The sequence below is a fragment of the Lupinus angustifolius genome, chromosome LG10, assembly GCF_001865875.1.
Source record: "Lupinus angustifolius cultivar Tanjil chromosome LG10, LupAngTanjil_v1.0, whole genome shotgun sequence".
NCBI lineage: Eukaryota > Viridiplantae > Streptophyta > Magnoliopsida > Fabales > Fabaceae > Lupinus > Lupinus angustifolius.
Genome location: NC_032018.1, coordinates 3,146,256 through 3,166,718, shown reverse-complemented (window position 1 = coordinate 3,166,718; position 20,463 = coordinate 3,146,256). Strand labels below are relative to the sequence as shown.

The window sequence follows — 20,463 nt, the reverse complement described above, 5'->3', positions numbered from 1 at the left end:
TGAAGAGGTGATTGCACTTACACATGGACTGAGTTGCACTGGGCTGCATGTTACTGCCAATGATAGTTGAACTTCAGCAAGAAGCAGCACTAGCAAAGTGCACAAAACAATGTGAGTTGCCTTCATTTTCACCTTAGGATTCTATGTTTAAGTGTATGAGGTTGAGAGTGTGAGAGATGATGAACTGATTCTGTGTACACTGATGCATCTTGGACTGAGTTGGCTCCTTATTTATACTATGAGGTTAGTGGAAAATGTATGTAAGTTATGTTCATGGGGTACTTAGACATGAACTGAGAGTGCAATGCAGGTATGGTCCACCTCTATGAAATTGGCCCAGAATTAAAAGGTAAAAATTAATTCTGTATAAACTTTATTGGAACATATCTACTATAACTTATGAAAATAAGCTATAATTTCACAAGTTAGAAATAGCTTAAGCAACAACAATTTTTATAACAATGTCTAACTAAGCATATTAGAGGCCCCATTTTTCACATCCTATGGTAAAATATGTATGTCAGTATCACTCACATTACATGAGGGGTAAAACCATTTAGATGTGTAACTAATGAATGGTTAACATGGTAAATGACTTGATTAACTACTTACTAATAGTATAGTCTTAACATTTTGGATTGGCTTTAACTTTTTAGCAATATTTTCCTATTCTTTTCCCATTTCCTTATAATTTCTCCATTACCAGGCATGAAGGGTTGTGGTCCATCCTTCCTAGTTCCTACTATGGCACCTTTCGGTGATGTTAATGTAAGCATTCATTATAAAGCCACATGCCCTTTATCATTTAACAAGCATTGGGAAATTGTTATGAAGGCGTGTATAATCACTACCCATCATGATAAAGCATGGTACTACATAGTGCAATATATTGCATATAATATAGTGTTGCTATTGTATGATTAGCAATGTAAACTTATTTCTATGGACCAAGCAAATTGAGATAAATCTATGAGATTTCATTCAAGTAAAGGATTTGAATTTGATCATTGCCATATTAGTGTGTTTCAAAGGGCAGCAAATAAGCTTTTCTGAATTGTCTAAAGAAAATTCCTATGATCATACTAGTTAAGAATACACATTTAATTGACCTTACACACTTCTCACCATCTTGGAAGTGTTCTATAGTACTACATTGGAAACATGACACATAAATATTCTCTTAGAAATGGTATAAAGTGTGGATTAGATTTGTTATTATGAATGTGAAGTGTTTTCTCAAAAAATGTGATTTTTTTTTGCCTTTGTAGGTGCCTGAACTTTGAAACTGTCATTTTAGTTCACATTTGCAGCAATGATCATTGATTCATCTCTTGTTTGAGTGGAAGACAAAGTGAACTTCACTGTCTTGTAAAGAGAAGGCTTCTTTTCCTCTCTTTTTAAGTTGCTGCATTTGATTTGTTAAAGAAATAATGAAAGACATAATAAAAAAATGAGTAAATTACACTAACCCGAAATTTTAGTGAAATTATATAAATCATCCATCACTTTTCTATACCTACACAAATCCTCTCATTTTTATACTTTTATTACACTGACCACCCTACATGAGAAATAAGTATAATTTTGTTATAAAAAATATGATAAATTATTGTGAAGACAAGTCCAAATAATATATGAGTCGATACCTCTTTATTAATTTTGGTTTGTTACGATATAGTATAAGAGCGATTTAAACTATATCTTTTTAGAATTGTTGATGTATTTTGTAATAAAAAATAATAAAGATACATTAATTTGTATACTATTTGGATTTCTCCTCACAATATACCATGTTTTGTTTAACTTAATTGCATTTGTCACATCTTTTGTTTAAAATATTACACTTATTTCTCATGCAGGGGTGGTCATTGTAACGAAAGTATAAAAAAACTATGGGAGGTTTGTGTAGGTGTAGAAAAGTGAGGAGTGATCTATGTAATTTTACTAAAACTCGGGGGATGTCAGTGTAATTAACTCTAAAAAAATATGTGTTCTCTTTTGATTTCTAAAATTCTATAGTAATATCATTAAGCTCAAGAGTCACCTTACAAATATATTTCATTTCTCTCAAACTTTTCTGTCTTATTCATTTCCCTCTAAAAAAACAACTCACAAACACAAGTTAAGTTAAGTATTCCATTCTAATTACCTGTACGAAGTTCACCCCAATTTCTTAATTTTCACTGGTTAGATTAGCATGGCTGTAGCTTTAAGCACGCCAAGCAATAATAATCATACTTCTAAAACTATTCAGTTGCGGAAAGCAAAAGAAATCAAATTGGAATAAATTCACGCTCATAATCATTAATTTAACTAGATTCTTTTCGTCTATTTTATGTCAAAATTTAAAATGTTGCATTTCGACTAAACAATACACTTTTCTAATGTGTGCCTACCATATGTTATGATTACTTGACAGAGTAAATTCTTACTCAAAAATTAACCATCTCCTAAGGTTCTTTATTTTCTTAAGTTTCTTTAATATGTGGTATTTGGGTACACATTAAAATGCTCATTATCATATGTTAAGATTACTTGAAATTATGGTACCTTCAACATATAATCTTCATGCTCACTTGATCACTGATGATTTATCATTAGTCAAGTTTGTCCTAGAGAGGGCTGAGCAATGATAAGTTTACACATCATCCTGCATTAGTCTAGTTCACTATTATGAACCACCCAATACTAGATAGAGATCACTTGTCTCAAATGGTGTCTCCTTCCCTATTCCGAACTAATCAAAATATTATCCTTTTTTTTTTTAAAAAAATTTCTATTCATATGGCAATATGTGATTAGTACAAGATAGAGAATGAGAAACTATTAAAGGCAGATAATCTCTATCCACAAGCATCCAACTTTACTTTTTCTCTCAAGATTCATCATGTTTCTTTTGTTCTCTTTATTTTTATGTACTTGTTTATTTGGCCATCCATATGTATTATTTTGAGGGAAAATCAAGGTTAGTTGCTTTATATTATTTATTCACAATGGCTATTAAGAGAGATCTAGCAGTAATCTTGCATGGTCACCCATGCCTGCTGTGACCACCAATTTCCTAAGATGAATGGACCATTTAGATTAATTTCAGGCTATGAACATTTTTTCTAGGCTGTCAGTGATATTCAATATATGAATAATCAATAATGGGGTGATTTTGTGGGACACAAGTATGCAATTTAATAGAACATAGGCATGTGTAGCAATGTATTATTGCAATGAGGTGTGATTAATTAGGCAGGCATATGAAGCAACTTTTTGACAAAAGGCTATTCCTATAGATTAACATGTTTGTCAATTTAATCACCAATAGAAGTTCATAGAAAGTTTAAGTGACAAAAAATGAAGTTAATAGGAAGTAATGAATAAACATAAAACATGATAACAGAATTCTTTTTCAAGAAAAAATGAACCTTTTTTGTAAATCAAGAAAATATTTTATTACTTTCTATTTTTCTTCTCAAAAAGTTTAAGATAGGTGAGCTTTTTCTGTACTCATAAGTTAGGCCATGTTACAAGTTTTAGCAGGGGCATATTGTGGTACTCATAAATGATTTACCAATTAATAACTGAGTAAGATTCTAACAAGGATACTGTGATTTAAAACTATAAAAATAGTTTATGGTATTAATTTGCAAAAAAAACATAAACTCTATGGGGTTTATGCAATTTTCCCATGTTATTTTGACGAATTTTAATTTTTTGCATGAATAATAAGCAAAAGGAGATGAAGAACAAATAAAAAATAAATAATTTGATGTATTGAAATTTTATAAAATTTGAGGTCTACAAAAAACTCTTTTGTTTATGAGAAAGTGATGACAACCTTTGTGATGAAAGTGGTAGGTAGGGTGGATTTATTATGGTACAAGATGGTTCCTAGGTCAGCCCAATCTAGACTATGAACTATTAGGCCTTGATGGGCAAGCTCACCAACTTTAGGAGATTTGACTATCAATCTTGGGCCCTTTACATGGTTGAGAACAATAATAATTTTTTTTTGTAAAAGGCAAAAAAATATATGTACTCTTAATGTGTTTATATTGCTATTGTATCATTCACAATTTATATTTAATTAATATTAACCCTTATATATAAATATTTATACTTCTATACTATATATAAAGGGAAAACATGTTGTAACTATTATGGTATAATTTTCCTTTTCCTATTTTGCTCTTAACTCCTTTTAATTTCTATAAAAAATATATAATCACCACCAACATATTAATCATCATCTCACCTTAGTTTGACAATTAAAATAAAAACAAAGAAATAAAATATAAAATGCATCAAATAAAAATTACAATATAAATTACATTTAATACAACAAAATATTTTAATTCACCAAAATAAAATATATAAAACTTAAATCTTTGACATCAGAAAGTAAAAAAGTGGGCTGACATGCACGAAGTGACTGTCGTTACATTAGTATAAATAAATGATGAATGTTATATTGACTGTGTTTAAATCTTTAGACTAACATTAACATAGATATTACATTTTTATCATGAGTAAATTACATTAACACCCTAAATTTTAGTGAAGTTACACAAATCACCTCTATTTCTCTGTCATTATACATATCACCCCTAATTTATATACATACATAATACTAGTTATTCTTACATGATTTATAAGTGTAATCTTTTAAACAAAAAACGTATGATGAATATAAGTGTAATCTTTTAAACAAAAAACGTATGATGAATATATTGTGGAGCCCAACTAGTATGAGAGTCAATATCTCTTCATTATTTTTGGTTCATGATAAAATAATATAAAAATGAGTTAAATAATATCTCCTTAAAATTATTAATATATTTGGTAAGGAATAAAAGATAATGATTCTTATATTTGAATTTGTTTTCATAATATACTATATTTTGTTTAATTTAATTACACTCATTCCACTATTTTTCTTTAGAAAATTACACATATATATCATGCAAATAATCAGAATAATATATGTATATAAATTTAAAGTGATTTATATAGAAGTAAAAGATCTATGAATTGTTTATATAATCTTACTAAAAGTAAGAGAATTTGAATGTAATCTACTCTTTTATTTTAATATAAAACCCCATAAATTACTCCAACCTTTTTGTCTTAAAACTAGGAAAGCTTCGCTGGTATTTCAACTTTCAATAATGTTGTTTGCACAATTTTCAATGATATTCAACATAATTTTATTTCTATAAAAATGTGGTTTAACAATTTCCTTTATAATTTCTTGAAAATATTTTTTCTCATGTTTTACGTTCCCATAGAATGATGAATAATACCATCGGCCACAACTTGCATAACTCTTATCTTATCGTATGTGCTTGTTGTTTCCTCTTCCCATGTCATTACCTTAATTTTCAAAACATATATTTACTTCCACTTGTCTATGAAGGAGGTTTATAATATTCGAAGGAACGTGTCAGCCACGCGTTTCTGAATTTTATATTGTTGAAACTTGATTTTAATAATCACGTCCAAGGATTTTTCTGAAACAACCAAGACTTCAAAAGTTTAAAATAATCCAAAAATACTTAGAAAAAACGCGTCTATAGTCCCGTCATCAAAGTTAAACAATTTTCAGTTTGTGTTGGACTTCTCTCTTCAAACATGGCACCCAGTCTTTGAATCGCCATGCACATAAAGAATTGAGTGTAAATATAATTTTGCTGATACTTTTGATATTCTATAATTATATTACAATGAGAAAAAGATGTATGCATATGAATTTTATACAGTTTTATACATTATCATTGTATCATCCATTATTGATATTTAATTATGATTGACTTTATAAAAAAAATAATTCAAATAAATGGTGAATGATGAAATACATGTGTATAAATCTTTACACTGTTAGTATGTAGATTTTAGATATGGAAGAAAAAAATTAATGATCAAAACAGTAAATTATAGTGAGAATATTATAAAGGATGATACAAGACTACTAGCTCATATTTATACTATATTATGATTAATTTAAGTTGAGCTAGGATAACACATCCAAAACATTTCTTTTCATAAAACAAACTTTACATCTTATAAAAATAATTACAACTACTTACAATTTAATAATAAATCTTGCTGTCAACAACTTAGCAGATAGATTCTTTTCCCACTGGTCATCTTATTTTTTCAATAAAAAAACTAAACAATCAACTGCAATGAAATTTCCTGGACTGCCTCACCAATTGAGGGGAAAAAAGTATAGCTATATATGCAAGCATGGTTACAGTAAAAATCACTCCCCATAATATTAGTTCTACATTTATTTCAACATACACTTAGTCATGTCAAAACCCTTGTACTTTCTTTTTGCACTCTCCATCACCCTCATGACATGTTATGCCAATAACTCTAATGATACATCTCCTACATCATGTCCTTCTCATGATTGTGGTAACGGAGTTCCAATCCGTTACCCTTTTTGGCGACGATCCATCACCACAACCACTACCACCACCGCTTGCGGTTATCCGGATTTCGGCCTTGAATGCTCAAATGATGGCCAACCCATCTTCAAGCTACCAACAGACACATATTATGTGAAAGATATAAACTATGAAACAAATTCTATTACCCTTGTTGACATGGATATAGTGAACCAATCATGTCCAAGGGCAAAAAACAATATTTCCCTAGAAACTTTTCCTTTGGTTTATAGCCCTTTGGATTTAAATATAAGTTTCTATTTTAATTGTAGTTCTTCTTACACTTCATCGGTAGATCCTATAAGCTGCTTGAAAAATAGTGAGAGGAAGCAATCTTTTGTGTATTTTTCAGAGAATGAAACTGATGACTATGATTGGCATGCGTATTGTCAAGAAAAGGTTTCTATTATACTAAATTTGGAATTTGAAATATGTAGATTATATTGTTGGTTTTCCAGAATATAGAAGTGTACATTATTAAGTTAAGAAATTGTGAAAAACATATCTATAAGTGACTTTTTAAGTAAGAAGATCCTAGAAGTATATCTATAATTAATTCACTATTACTTATCTTCCTCCAACAGATTGTGGTGACAGTTCTTAAGAATGATCATGAGATCCAAAGTGGTGGTTTGATAACTGGGTTTGGTGCTGCTATGAACAATGGGTTTGTGCTAGATTGGATGAAAGCTGGAGAATGTGCTGAGTGTGAGGGTTCTGGTGGGTTTTGTGGATACAATCAAACTAATAAGCACTCCATGTGCATATGCAAAGATGATAGTATTGTTGTCAAAAGTTGCAAGAAAGGTATGTGCACTAAAATTTCAGCTTCTTGAATAATGTTGACAGTTTTTTGTGCATCCTATATCACATGTATAATATTGAAAACATAAGCATCCATCAATTGATTTGTTAGAATAATTTGCTTAGTGAGGTTCAAAGATTATTACATGTAGATTAATTAACTACATGGCTTGATTAGATTTTGTGGTTCGATTTTGATGCTTTATTATATTAATCAACGGTTGCACCAGTGGAGATAGTATATTGAAGTTTGCTTCTTCATTAGTATCTAAAGTATTTTTATATCATAATTGCTTTCTGAATATTTCAAGTTGTTGTATTTCTAGTTGTCCCCTTATTCTGTATATGAAAATTATAAATTAGTTTGGTAATACAGTGGATTATAAGTAACAATTAGGGCCACAAAAAAATGCATGCATACTTTTTATAGAATTTGGATCCTCTTGTTACCATGTTGAGATTATGACATATAATAAAAATAAAAATTCAACCGTTTTAATTTTAAGCTATTTTTTAATAAAATAAATTATAATTCTTGTTTCTCCTTAAAATCCAATATTAGAGAGGAGTTGAATTCATTTTTATATCAGTATATGTATTATTCAACTCAGTATAATATAGAAAAATTGCACCTAAAGAAAGCACTACTATACTTTTTCTTTCTAAGTAGAGTGCAATTTATGTCTAAAAGCTCACTTATTCTTTGGTATTTTCTCCATTTTTTAGACTTGAGTTTAAAAGGGGTAATAAATGGATTTCAGTCATTATTGGACCATTAAGATACATTATTAAACTTTTATTTTTATTTGTTTATTAAAAATAACATGACAAGTTTTGCCTTACGAGACTCACATATATATATATATAGATCCTTGAATTTTCTATTAACATTTTTAATTTTTCTAGCTCTACTAGTTTCTCGAGCTCTAATGATTTTAACGACGTGTTCAAATCATAGATGTGTTATTATCATTTCTTTGAAGTATATTTCATTGATACATTCATCCGAAGCAGTATACTTTATACCTATAACACTTAACTTACGTTGTAGTTGACATTTATCTCCTAACATTCAATAACATAAATAGTGTTCCTTTTATTGTTTTTTTTTATTTACATTTTTTCCTTTTAACTTAAATGTATTTTTGGTCACAAATAAGACATTTAAATATTTTTTTGACTTTTTCCATCTGTCATCCATGAATAATTATTAGAAAATAACTCACTGATTTATTTTCAAGCTCAATTGAGTGTTTAATAAATTTAAATTGGATTATATCATTAATATTACAATTATTTTTGGTATACTTATATATTAACATATTCTTACACCTTTTTACTAACACTCCCTTTTATATTTTATCTGTCTCTCTATCGCTTTTCCTCTCTCATCACGTTATTAATCACATCCTATATCTCTTCTCAATACCACCTATATCTAAAAAAAGTGGTGTAGGATAAACATTTTCCAAATTTATATTAGCTTTAAATCAAAGATATTTAATATTTTTCAATCCAAATTCATCTAATGACTACGAGCCATCTTCAATGTTGGGTACGTGGAAATGACTTAGGGCTTGGGCTTAGGGCATCATTACTAAAGATTACCCAAAAATTGAACCCCAAAATTTTGTTACCTAAATGAAAAGCCCAAAAAATATAATGGACAACTGCTTACTTGAAAGAAAAACACTATCCCAATTATGAGCATAAGGAAATAAAAAGGACAACCAAGTCATTTTCAGAACGTGACAACCATGTTCATTGAATGAGAAGTACTAAATGAATAAATACTATTATTTAGCTCACGTTTTTCTGCTTTTTTCGTTCACACGGTAACATAATTGTTATCATTTTTTGAACATATATTGCATCTAATATAGCATATAGATATGTAGTCTGCTTGTGCACCTTTTAGCTGTGCAAAATTCCATATAAAAAGGCCTTCAGTCTCCTTAGGATGTGAACATGTGGATTCTATTCAGAGTGATTTCTAGTTACACACCTGATGAGTTGATCATATCATAAAATATTAGTGGGCGATAGGTTATAAAAACAAAACATATATATTTATACTCTTATATAAACGCAAAACATGATTTAACTATCACTATGATCTATTTCTAATTCTCTATTTTGCCCTTCACATTTTTTAATTTATACAAAAAATATATAATTATAAGTAACTACCATTAACAAAATAATCATTCATATCACCTTAAATTGGACATTATAATAAATAAAAAAATTATAACATCAATATAAAAACATTTGATTTTCTAAAATAAAATATATAAAAATTGAATTCTTAATAAAACTATTTAATACCATAAAATAAGATTGTGAATCGGCTAATACGAAATGTCTGTCGATACACTAGTATATAAAAACAAAACATATATATATATATATAACTTAAATCAGAACAGTACACTAGTATATAAGAACAATAAATTTAAGTGTTATAAATGGTAGGTAGACTCTTATGGTAGCAGTAGGTAAAAAGATTTGGTATCTTAATTATTATAGTATGAGTTGTTTTGCGCAATGACATATATATCAATTGCTTTTTGAAATGGTCAATCCAAACTTCCTAGTAGTGCTCACATTCACTTTCTACTTTATCTCTTCCAACCCCATGTATTATATATGTCAAATTTTATCCATTTTCTCTTATATATTGCTTTTATCTTTTGAACTTATTATGAATGTCTCCATGTCCTTAAATAGAATTGGAAATGCTACTCATAATATCACTTATGTGACAAAAACACCATAGCCTTTGAGTAAATACTAGTATCTGATAGATATGTGTAGATGCTTGCAAAACCAAAATTTATGCCCCACCAAATTATCAATACCATATTCATGAACCTGCCAAACAAGTTAAATGTCGTTTAGTTTGACTTTAATATATAGATTAATTAAGTAATATAGTATCCTTAATTAATCATATGCCTTATCAACAAGGCCTTTATACTATACATTACATAATGCTAATTAGGCCCTCTTCAATTTCTATCATCTTTGGCCTTTTCATCATTTCCAAAGATGCTACCTCCACTTCCTTTTCCACCTTATTTTTTCTTCATTCTCTTCCTCTCACTCTTCATGATCCCAACATATTTTTCTAGTGATCATGCTAAAGGGTATAACTACTCTGCTTGTGCACCTTTTAGCTGTGGAAATCTGAGTGATATTAGTTATCCATTCTGGAATAGCAACCAACCAGATTATTGTGGGCATCCAAAGTTCAAGGTTGATTGCCAACAAGACAATCTCACTATTGACATAATGTCTCAAAAGTTCGACATCATTGGTATAAATCAAACCACACAAGTTATGAAGATTGCAAGGTTGGATTTATGGGTTGACCTTTCTTGTTCTAAAGATTACAGTTACACCACTTTCAACTTGGATTTTCCTTTCTTCAACTACACCACTAATGATGATTACACTACTCTTTTTTATGACTGTGACCCTCCTTCATATTATTCACCACTTATGAATGGTGCATATTCCTTTACCTTTCCATGTTCCATAGATGGTGATCATCATTATGCATACTTGGTGTTAAGCACAAATTTGGGTAATAATTTCATTAGTCTTGGATGCAAGAATAACACCATGGTCCCTGTTCTAAAAGAGGCTGAACTGAATTTCATGAAGGGTGATATAACATTGGGTGCAGGATATGTTTTAAATGAAGGTTTTGAGGTAGGGTGGATGGGTGTGAATAAAGACCAATGTGATAGTTGCATAAAATCTAGTGGAAGATGTGGACATAATAATGCATCTTTTATATGCTTATGTCCTAATGATAACAAAACTTATGATGGTAGGAGTATTTGTGGCATAAGTTCATCACAGTCACCATTACCAGAAATGGATCAGCCTTTTTTATTGCCTAAGCCAAATTCAATGCCTTCTCATCATGCTACAAGTATGTATTCTCTATTCTCATTTTCAAAATGAAAAATGTTTTCTCCATTCTTCTAAATTTGATCAGGTTCTCATGAATAATCTTTTAGGCAGTGTTTGGTTCATAAAATGTGTTTACATTTATGGTATCTAACTAGCATGTGTTTGGCTGAAATTAGGACCAAAAAATGCTCAAGTAAACGGGAATGTGAAAATTTTTAGGCATTAGAAAGTAAAAACTAAGGATTCTCAAATATTGCTGAGCATGCTCAAAATCATGCCAAACACTAAAGACTATCTTAACTTATTTTTTTCTTCCTTTAGATGGTATCATTGGATTTTCTTAGAGCCAAAGACTATACCTTACATCTACTCTAGTATATTAGGTAGAGCTTCATTTTCTAGATATGGAATTGTTTTGTTTGCGTGTTCAGAAATGTTTTTTGTTTGTTTGAATGATTCCCTTTAATCTTACTCTTAGTTATCAGCATCATAGTTTTCATTATAATACTATATTAGTCTGGGATTCAACTAGTGAAAAATGATAAGTATGATAACGTGTTTGAATTTTATATTGTTATACATAGGTGTAGTTTATTTAGACCTTGTAGCACATATTGACTTTTCAAGAGTAACAAGAATATGAGCATAAATTTTGTGGCGTTTAGAGGAAGTTATATACAACGCATTTAAACTTGTATTCATAACTTATTTTTATAAAATTGTTAAAATGGTTTTTGAGTTTTCTGTATAAAAAAAATGAACATTTATATCAGAGAAGTTAATAAAAATAAGTTCAATAAACAAATAACAAAATGTGGCGCATTATAAAATAAAAACGTGGCGGTATCATTTATATAAATAAGACGAAGTACTTGAAACCTGACTCCTTTTTCTAGTATAAAAAATGGAAAATGTTCAGTAAGATAATTTATTTTTGTTTTAAAAAAATAAACAGAGACAATAATAAGAAAAAAAACCAGAAAGTTTTCATTGGATGACATATATCTCGTTTTCTATCATGTTTAACTTATACTTTTCTAATTTTTTGAAATACGAGTCAATAAAAAATGTGTGGCTATTATATATGCTCTAAAAAAATATATGCCAAATGATGATGAAAACGATTGAAGGAAAAAAATATTGCTTGAGAATAAATGCACTGCATTGACCAAGGATAATTAGAACTATTGAAATGGTAGGTATTGATATTTGGACAAAGACCGACACATAAAAGAGTCATGGAAATTGAAATCAATGACTAAAATTATTTGGACTGTGGAATCATGGAATAAAAATCACTCATATTAGTCACACATTTACACTTCATGACCTTATATTTTCATTATTTTTTATCATCCTATTACAGTGTGTCTTACCTTCTTTTTAGTGCTGAGTTACTTACCTCACATTTTACATACTGATACTCTAGTTTTGTTATATAATAATACTAGTATAAGAAGATGTGAGTAAAATTACCAAATGATTTAAACTCAGATATTTTTTTGTTAATTTTCTTTTGGTGTTTTAAAAATAAGATAACACTAAATCTTTTGTCTTTCTGTCATTCCTAACTTCTCATATGAAACAGAGACATAGACAGAGAAATAGGAAACTTACCAACACTTTCCTTGGTACTCAGCTTTATGTCTATTGTTATAATGAAGATCATTTGTTTCAAATTGTGTCTCACTCACTCTGTCTTCCAAGTCAATCATTACTTTTTATTTAAAATAAATTCTTTTAGTCATGTCATGTATCAATATGTGATTGACTTAGCACAAAAAATAAAACAACTTTTAAGAGGAGTGATCTCATCCCTATTCTTAGTCAACAACATCATCTCCTTCCTTTCTCTTACTCCTTATAATGAATATTATGCATTTTCAACCATTCATTGAATAAAACTCAGAAACCTCTTTCATATATCAGTATTCAACTTTGTGTACCAATATATTATATTCACTTTAACTTCAACCCCTTAAACTTGTTACAATGAAGGAACACATCCCCTTATTATTCCTCTCTTCATTCTCCTTCTTACTATTAACCACTTTGCCAAAATCCAATTCTCAAGAACAAGAATCAACAATGAAATACTCTACTTGTACCAAGCCATTCAACTGTGGATCAGTATCCAGAATCGTCTTTCCCTTCTGGGATGATGTAGAACGACCTCGTTACTGTGGCGGCAGAGATGAATTCAAGCTCAGTAACTGTATTGATCCATACCCTTTACTTCATATTAACTCACAGCAATTCCAAGTGATTAATATTAACTTCTTGAGTTATACGATGAAAATGGTGCGAAAAGATGTTGACTATGAAAGTTGTGATCATCCTTTATCCAACAATACTCTGTCCCCAACTCTGTTTCAGTATACCCAAAACGTGGATAACATCACCGTTTTCTACGATTGTCACTATAATGTTTCGTTCCCAAAAAACTTCACTTGCTTCCCAAATTACCACGGCGAGTATGTATTCTACGGTAAAGTGAACGAAATTTCCAAGCTTGAGGAGAGATGTGAGAATCGTAGCATAGTGCAAGTCTTGCTGAGCGCTCCTCTTGAATCTAGTGATGATTTTTATGCTCTGAAAGAAGTGGTGGAAAAAGGGTTTGAGGTGAGTTATGATACTATTGAAGAAGATGCTTTGAATTGTAAGAGATGTAGGGACAGTGATGGAGCTTGTGGGAGGATAGATATTGATCAATATCAATTTTCATGTCATTGCCCTGATGGATCTCAATCTTCTTCACAATGTCAAATTCACACAAGTATGATTTCTTTCTAACTATATTAGGAGTTAGGTCTTCCTATCTATCTTTTACCCAATCTCATCTCAAGATATGATTTAAACTCCGAAGTAGTGTTTTAAATTGTAGTATGCACCGTAATTCCATAATTGCGGCCATAATATTGTAGTTTTAGAGTATTCAAAATGATCACAACCTTGCTCTCACATCTATTGCATTTCCAATAAAAGCGACCAAAATTTAAACATTACTTCCAAGTATAGACTTAGATGCAATTAGACTCCTAGAGTTCTTAGAAAATTTGTAGATCTTGGAACAATAATTACATGGTTGGCGTTCTCCAATTCGTCAAGGTATGCCGAGCCTTGCAGCTTCAACGAAGAAAACGTATCAATCTGTGAAGTATGTTTATATGGTTTTATAAACTTAAACCATTGTTGAAAACTTTGTTTAGATTGTTTTCAGTAGAATGGAATTAAAGGGTCCTCCAAATACCTCTATTGTTTTAAGTATTCTTTTTCTAGTATTCCTTAAAAACACATCAATCAACACTTTTGAGTTTCATATTCCTAGTTAAGGCTTCCCAATTCCCACCCAATAAATTCCATTCAGTTTCTTCATCATGTCCTATAGAAAGTTAGAAACTTTGTTGTGGGTTTAGTATGGGTAGTTGAGAGTTGAAACTTTGGGACATGAATCATATGACACCTGAATAATTCTCTAGGCACGGTATTGGATAAAAAAAATTACATTATTGAAGTGTATTACTTAAAATTTAAATAGAATAAAAAAAATCCAAATAATAATAACAAATTAATTATTATAAGGGTATTTAGAGGTATAGTGTTGGTAGCCATTACTTGTGATAACCTTGAAGTAAAGAAAAGTTGGAACCGTTGACTGCACATTTTTTCCCTTAAAGTCTTGTTGTGTAAAAAGGGACGGCCCTATAGATTTTAGAGAATTTGGGGCATGTGTCCCCACCCTGAGAAGAAAAGTTTCTTAATATATTATTTATATAATATTCTTTAAGCCTGCAGTATTAGTATAACACAAAATAATGGTAAACAAACATGAAAAATGGAATACTCACACAAAAATGGAAAACAGAATAATTCAAGATAAAATTCAATGAATAGGATAAAGACTATAACTAATCAAACATATGACTAATAAAGAAATTTAACTAATTATTATTTAGTTGAAGTTGATTGAAATAATGCTCATGTTTGTATGTGGGCAAAGGAATCAATTGGTTGAGGCTTGTCTAAAATTAGTGGCAGCAATAAAATAGCAAAATGGTATCTTAGGCTAAGATTTTCACTGACCCAACCAAGGAAACTGGATAATTATTGATTTGGCAACTACTCTATCTTGAGGGTATATTGGTGATTTTATATGTTAACCACTCCATTTTATAGGTCAACATTTCATGTGAGACCCTTCATTTTCTTTCTTTATGGTCCAACACGTCTTTCCCTATTACATCAACATGCATGATATCCAAACATGTATACCTGCAATATGATGTCACATTACTGAGGATGACAGTATCTTCATTCTCAATAGTATTTGTTTTGTGTATATAGTTTTATAATATAGAACTACACAAAAAATTGGAGTTTGTGGACTTTTATTACAAGTTACTTCACCTACTTTCTGTTGTGAAGATTCAACTTTTGACTTGTTAAAATGGTCACCCTGGGAATTTTGTCTTAGCAAAACTGAGTCTTATAAAATTGATTTAGATTAGAAGTTGATTAGTAGTTCAATTTTCTAAGTGTATTATGATCAGAGTAATATTTAAAATCTCAAATTGAGTTTTGATGAAGGGAGTAGTAAAATGTTTTACTTCTTCAACCAAAGTTTGAAACACAAATCTAATTAGAACTTGTGGATATAAAACAAATTGTTGTATATATTTGTGAAATACTTACCCTATGAGATAAGATGAGATGAACAAAATAATTTATAAGTGGCAGATACTTATGAAATCATAGCCTCGAGATTTTGGTTGTCTCAGTTATAGGTTTCCACTCTTCTCATGGTCCGAAACCATGGGACTCCTCGTGGTTAGTGCCTCTCCGATCGTGAGTCTCCTAATTAGTGATATCATAGTCCTTTCGAATTGTTAGATATATTCAAGTGTGACACATGAAAGTATGAGTGCATGACATTAAAGTTTTGGTTAAAGATACATTGTCTCACTTATGATAGCTCTTCAGTGTTTCCATGACTCAATCTTGGTGGTTGTTGGCTCCTCGGTCGCATGTAGTAGCATGAATTCGCAAATATATTTAAAACAAAACTCATACTGAGAAAACAGATTGGGAGTTGGCCTACTTCTCATTTTTCTAAATTAAGCCAATTTGGTTCTTGAACTCTTCTTTGTCATGCAATTTCTTGGTGCATTAGGACATAGCCTTTAGTGCTTATTTTCACAATGAAGCATTTAGTGAAAAAAGTAATCATGTACATAAATGTTGGTTTTTGTTTGCTTCAAGTAGAATATACTCCTTGACATGGCATAAAGATTCAACAAGAGTGCCTCATGAATGCAAACTAATAATCTTTTCATTCAATGCTAACTTTTGCAGAAAATCCATGGAATTGGAAAAGGAAACTCGCTATAGGTAATAGCTCCATTTTCCTTGATATTTTCCTTCCATTATTTGGTGTTGTGATATATTTCATAGGATAATATGCTACTTGACATTTCCTATGCTTCTTTTGTAGGCGTTAGTGCTGCTGTGTTTGGAGCACTTGTAGTGTTTTTAGCCATGTATTTATATCAACGCAGGAAAAAGAATCGTTACACCATGTCCTATGTATCTCAGAGTTTCACTGCTTCTGACCCATCTTTACTAAAAGATGCTGAGAAGGGAAGTCAATACTTTGGAGTCCATGTTTTCACCTATGATGAACTTGAAGAGGCCACAAACAACTTTGACTCAGCCAGAGAACTAGGAGATGGGGGCTTTGGGACAGTGTATTATGGTAAAAGCAAGCATCCTTTGTTAAATCTATTTGCATATTTTTATCATGTCTGATTTGTTAGCTTTATTTGTTCAAATTCTCTCCTTTATGATTGGATGGGCTTTGCACCTGTGTGGCAACATTACCAATAGATATAGGTTTTAATATAATGTTAAATGTGTTAAATATTTGATCTAACAAGTGGCTTAAGTGTGAGGTTATGGGCTCAAAACTTCAGATCCCTTGAATGACACTACGAGCTTAACATCTCCAATAAACTTAGCTTTTGGCATAATGTTAAGTATTTGATCTAACAAGTAGTATAAGTATGATTTTATGGATTTGATTCCACAGAAGCCACTAGGAGATTGTGTATGCTTTAGTTGGCCATGTCTCCTTTAGGATTTGACATGCTTAACATCTGGTGCCCTCACCAACATAGCAATACATATTGCATTTAGCCTAATGTTAAATATTTGATCTAGCATGTGATATTAGTATGATTTGACAGGGAATGTTTGATTTAAGAAAACCTTCTATGTATCTTCATTAATAATTATAAGTATTCAACCAAGACCAACATGCTTAGGATTTTGATCTAGTAGTAATAATTTGATCTAACATGCTATCTTTGATCACTGACAAAGGTTCCTGTCTATGTGTTTCTTGGCTAGGCCAACTGCATGATGGGCGTCGTGTTGCAGTGAAGAGGTTGTATGAGAACAATTACAAGAGGGTTGAGCAATTCATGAATGAAGTTGAGATCTTGACACGCTTGCGGCATCCAAATCTTGTGTCGCTATTTGGATGCACTTCTCGCCACAGCCGTGAGCTTCTTCTTGTATATGAATACATTTCTAATGGAACTGTCGCTGATCATCTTCATGGTCGGAAAACCAAACCTGGTGCATTACCTTGGCATATTAGAATGAATATTGCTGTTGATACTGCAAGTGCATTGAAATATCTTCATGCTTCTGAAATCATCCACAGAGATGTAAAAACCAATAATATTCTTCTTGACGATCACTTCTGTGTCAAAGTAGCAGATTTTGGTCTATCACGCCTTTTCCCAACACATGCTACTCACATTTCAACAGCTCCACAAGGTACTCCAGGTTATGTGGATCCTGAGTATCATGAGTGTTACCAACTTACTAGCAAAAGTGATGTTTATAGCTTTGGAGTAATGCTGATTGAGTTGATATCATCTTTGCCTGCTGTTGATATCACAAGGCATAGGCATGAAATCAATTTGTCAAATATGGCCATTAACAAGATTCAAAATCAAGCGCTGCATGAGCTTGTGGATCCTGCACTTGGGTTTGAATCAGATTTCAAAGTAAGGAAGATGATAAACGCTGTAGCTGAGTTAGCATTTAGGTGCTTGCAGAGTTCCAAAGATATGAGACCTACTATGGAAGAAGTGGTGGATACTCTCTTGGATATACAAAGTGATGGCAAACATAAAAAAAGCCAACCTGAGGTGTTAGATATCTCAGCAGATGATGATGTTGTGTTGCTCAAGGATGATCCACCTCCTCCATCACCTGATTCAAACGTGGTGAGCAAATCTACAACACCAAATGCTAGTGGATAAGTGATCCTTTCACATCTCAGTACCTTAACCTTATCTGAGATTCTTAGTTTATGTAGCAGTGATTAGCATCAAATAGGTAGCACCTACCTAGTTACAGCCTGAGTTCTGTTATTTACTGATGCTCATGAGTCATGGCTGTAAGAGTGAGATGTATATAGATGATAAATATGCCTTGGTTAAGAAGGTTCATCTTTTTAGTGATTATATAATTATTATATTATTAGTTCTTTTCTATCAACTGCAAGTTCAGATAAGATGACTTTCTCTATTTCTCTATTGGGATTTTTTCATCAATGTTATGCCTACACTTAAATTTGTACCCTTCCTTTGTTACACCTACTTCTTAACTTTTAAGTACAAAGGGTAAGGAGATCTTTAGCATATGTTAAACTGTTTAAACTATTTGATGATTATATTCAGATATCTATGGTCACTTTCGACATCTATGTCCATCTGTTGCAACTAAGGATCAGAGTCGGGCATCGGCACTGATCTAGTAGGAGAAGACAGAAGAGGTTTTGATGGCATTTCAAGGGAATTCATGCTGCCTTCCAAGATATATATCACTCTGCTCATTGTGAATGCACCTTAAACCCACCACAGTCATTCTTCTTACAAATCTCATTTTCTTCTGTCTATCCATCATCATGTCTCAAATCATTGCCTTGCAGCCCTTGCTCAATCCTGCTGTATATCCAATGCGGAAAATCAAAATATATCTCACTCATGTGACTACCTTCAGCATTTATGTTCTTCCTCTATCCAACCATTTCTAGCAGCTGTGTCTGATATCTTAATATACAACCCTGCCATATAGGCTACATAGATATTGGAAAATCACCCAGTAATTAGACCAATCCCATCATGTCATAGCCATCCGACAGAGAAATGGAGATATACCTCGCGTCAACTTAGCAAGGGGACCATACAAAGCTTAAACATTTGTTCAACTCGCAAACGAATCCGAAATGAATTGAGGGCCTCTCTGACTCTAACTCTCTCTGTTCACTTTCCCTTCTCCCTCTGCATTACAATAAAGAACTGCAGCTTTAATTCCCTTAAAGGATAGAGCAGAAACTCTCTTCTGTCATGAACAATCTAAAATCACCCCTGCCATGGGAGAGGCCAACTCAAATAAAGGAACACCTCAGAACACCTAGAAGATAGAGAAAGCAACACTATGGAATATATTATTATGCACTTGCTTATTACTTTTTTTATTTTTTTTGAAAGGGACCAAACTGTTATTGATCAAGAATAGTGTTATTAATATCGCACTAGTTATCAAACAAATAGTTATCAAATCGGTCAGAATACTAGTACAAGCTCAAATTAATTAAGGCATGATTATATCATATTCTCTATAACATCTTTTATACAACCATTTTGCATGTTAAACTTGTACAGCAGCTTTTCCAATAGAAGACTTGAAGTGCAGAGGGGGTAAATGAAAAATCAAGTCATGGGTAGTGGACATCAAATATCGTGGGACCATGATAGACTTCCGATAGAAGACTTGAAAAAAGAGGAGTCAACAACTCTGGCCATTTCAATAGGACCTTGTGTGCTGAATCTGAAAGTAATTTTCATTAGAACATGCTAATGCTACATAATACTCTAAAAAAAATGATTACAATGTTTAACACTCCAAAACTGATTATTTTCTAGCTTGAACAAGTTGGTTAAACATTTGTTCTCATTCTTCATTTTGCCTGGTGAAGCAAGATCCATTAGTCTATACCGAAAAAAGTTTTATGTATAATATATTACCAGTCAGAAATGGAAAACTCAATAACTGCTATAAATAATGCAAGATTCCACTTCGATTTTTGTAGGACAAAATATGAAAGGTTTAGGTTGAATTTGTAACTTTGCTTTTGGGTTGGGAAGACTTTAACGGAAGATTTATTCTTACATTAGAAGGTTTATAGAAGTATTGAATGAAGTGAAGAACGTGGAAA

At 31.3% G+C, this 20,463-nt stretch overlaps 1 protein-coding gene and 1 long non-coding RNA gene across 4 annotated transcripts; one reads left to right on the top strand and one right to left on the bottom strand.

Annotated features, from left to right (window-relative positions):
* On the top strand, nt 6,399-18,883 carry LOC109358208 (LEAF RUST 10 DISEASE-RESISTANCE LOCUS RECEPTOR-LIKE PROTEIN KINASE-like 1.2). Of its 3 annotated transcripts, XM_019602309.1 has the most exons (5): nt 6,399-6,842; nt 7,028-7,250; nt 16,524-16,559; nt 16,663-16,923; nt 17,577-18,883. In XM_019602309.1, exons 1-5 carry the CDS (start codon nt 6,603-6,605, stop codon nt 18,500-18,502), a joined length of 1,686 nt encoding a protein of 561 aa, XP_019457854.1. In that variant the 5' UTR covers nt 6,399-6,602; the 3' UTR covers nt 18,503-18,883. The 3 variants fall into 3 exon arrangements, with proteins under 3 accessions (XP_019457854.1, XP_019457852.1, XP_019457853.1); XM_019602307.1 differs by lacking the exons at nt 6,399-6,842; nt 7,028-7,250 and adding an exon at nt 9,727-11,190; XM_019602308.1 differs by lacking the exons at nt 6,399-6,842; nt 7,028-7,250 and adding an exon at nt 12,978-13,947.
* On the bottom strand, nt 17,249-17,574 carry LOC109358214. The gene is made up of 2 exons (XR_002108930.1): nt 17,484-17,574; nt 17,249-17,438 (listed from the first exon to the last, which is right to left on the bottom strand). It is a non-coding gene; the product is annotated as an uncharacterized LOC109358214 (long non-coding RNA).

Excerpts from the sequence above, each read along its gene's own strand:
- LOC109358208 (XM_019602307.1), top strand. The coding sequence starts at position 10,299 with ATGCTACCTCCACTTCCTTTTCCACCTTATTTTTTCTTCATTCTCTTC. Across the intron at positions 16,560-16,662 it reads GAAAAGGAAACTCGCTATAG|GCGTTAGTGCTGCTGTGTTT; the intron begins GTAATAGCTCCA and ends CTTCTTTTGTAG. Across the intron at positions 16,924-17,576 it reads CTTTGGGACAGTGTATTATG|GCCAACTGCATGATGGGCGT; the intron begins GTAAAAGCAAGC and ends TTTCTTGGCTAG.